Source organism: Fulmarus glacialis, unplaced genomic scaffold (genome assembly GCF_000690835.1).
Source record: "Fulmarus glacialis isolate BGI_N327 unplaced genomic scaffold, ASM69083v1 scaffold41957, whole genome shotgun sequence".
Lineage (NCBI taxonomy): Eukaryota > Metazoa > Chordata > Aves > Procellariiformes > Procellariidae > Fulmarus > Fulmarus glacialis.
In genome coordinates, this window is record NW_009223321.1 from 25,454 (window position 1) to 27,567 (window position 2,114).

At 40.2% G+C, this 2,114-nt stretch overlaps 1 protein-coding gene across 1 annotated transcript in view; it reads right to left on the reverse strand.

The window, feature by feature from the left end:
• The window catches only part of LOC104079664 (fibroblast growth factor receptor 2-like), a gene marked incomplete at both ends in the record, with an annotated part of 23,976 nt that extends 22,279 nt beyond the window's left edge, over nucleotides 1-1,697 (reverse strand). The window contains one exon of the mRNA XM_009581766.1: nucleotides 1,441-1,697. Coding sequence (XP_009580061.1) covers nucleotides 1,441-1,697 — 257 coding nt within the window. The remainder of the gene's footprint in view (nucleotides 1-1,440) is intronic.
• Between the last annotated feature and the right edge of the window lie 417 nt (nucleotides 1,698-2,114).

The following is a 2,114-nucleotide window of genomic DNA, read 5'->3' on the forward strand; positions in this document are numbered from 1 at the left end:
ACCTCACTGCAAACAACTAATCTGAAACCAGAATTATTCATCACTTTGTCATTCCTCTGAAAAGCCAAAAAGGCACCAGATGTGCAATTAACAAATCATACAGTAAGTGGTGATGAGAGTTGGGCTTTTTTTTAATTCTCGAGTTACCTTCAAAAGAAAAGAAAACAAAAATCCTTGCTATCAACAATCTCTATGGCTGACAGATGACAATATTGCTATAACTTTGTTAATTTTTTTCTGGAATGCTTGCTACGGAGGAGGGCTCATCGTCTCTAAATAGTTCATCCCCTGCCATCAATAAAAATGTACTTGGAACAGATTCTAAAATTGTGTTAGCTGGTGACGTCTATTTTTAGAGGCAGTGGATAGAAACAAATAAGTTTTGCATGAAAACGTATTAAATAAAAACAAAGCTGTATCCGTGGACTTGAGTAGTAGAACGCGTAAAGGCCAAATTCTCTCCAGCAAGCTTGCCGGATCAGAAATGCTCTACGGACTATTATATTGGTCTGACAGCTGAGTTATTAGAAACGTAATCACTCCTCCAAAGGACAGATAAAACCTTATGAAGGAAGCCTGGCTTTCCCCCTGAGGTGCTCAGAGAGCAGGAAAGACCCTACACAATACAGTAAAATCATTCTTAAATACAATCAGCTCACGACAATAAAAAAGCAGCCCCTCCTCAGCTCTTTAGAGAAGAAAACCATTTTGCAAAGCTTGAGGAACGGATATACCTAGAAGAACATACCAACAGGTGCAGGCTCAAAATAGGAGATTTTATCAAAACACCTCTTCCAATGTAAAGGTCTCAATTAGCCTTTGCTTTCACAGTAATAAGCTGCAGTCCTTGCTATTCAGATCTCAGCATTTACGCTTCCAGAACTTGCAATCCAGACACTGTACCGATGCTTCTTGCATATTAACAGCAATAGGGAAATTTATTCTAAATACAAACACCAGTAAAGCTGCAACACCATTTTTGCAGAGTGCCTCGCAAAATTAAACATTCAGGCCACATGACTGAAAACTACTGGGATTTATTTTTCTCTGAACTTCTCAGGTTGAGACAAAGACACGCAGCTATACAGCCAATTCGTTCCTTGAGATAGCAACACATAACATGTATGTAAGTGCAACAGTCTGGTTTCCTTAAAGACCCATTCCTGAAAACTTCAGCCGTACACTTTGATTATACAACGTGATGACAGTCCCAAGTGAAATCACTGACACCGCTTGCTTGTATAAGATTAAATAAACGCATGCTTGCATGAACACAGCCCATGTGTGAGCAGGAAAAGTCAAAAAACGTAACTCTTGAGGACTAATCTGTTACTTGCCTTAGATTTACCAAAGCACATAAAGATGTTGACTTCTATTTCAGACGTTCAGGTGTTTAAAATTAACTTATTTTGCGGAATTAAGGATTCTAGAGCGATTTACCTTCAGGTTCCAGCGTGGTGTCTTCAACAACTAAATTAAACGAAGGTCGAGCCAGGGAAAGTCCAGCCATGGTGACCACCACCAGGCAGATAAGGCAACCTGAATCCCAGCCGACCATCTTTTTAGAGTAAATTCCTGGTCCATTTCCATATCTCCATGTGGACTTTAATCCCATCTGAACACCTCTAGAGAAGCATGGAGAGAAAGCAGTGCCTTCGGCCAGGGTAATACCTCCTCCCTTGGAACGGCGGCTGCTGCTGTGGGGAGGAGAGAGATTTAACACTGTCAGCGAAAACATCTTAACACACAAACCAAAAAACTTCAGAAAGCCCCGAACAGAGCCGAGGTGAGAGGGAGGGGAGGAGGAGGATGGGAAAAATAGTTTTCCAGCTTCAAGAATATGTGAAAAGTGAGTGACTTTTCATTTTCTGTTAGCAGTTTCCATCATCACCTGAGGCGTAACCAAGTCCGCCTTGTTTTCACAAAATCACTTCTCAGCACATATTTAGAGAGCTATTTTACTGACAGAAAAATATACAGTTTTTAAAAAACGAGAGGCACACACATGTGCAGGCACATAACCTGCAATGCTACAAAATTACCACAATTATACAAATTATATTCTTGTTATTGTTTGAACGTTTATGTAAGTTCGCCTTGTTTTTCATTCCTTC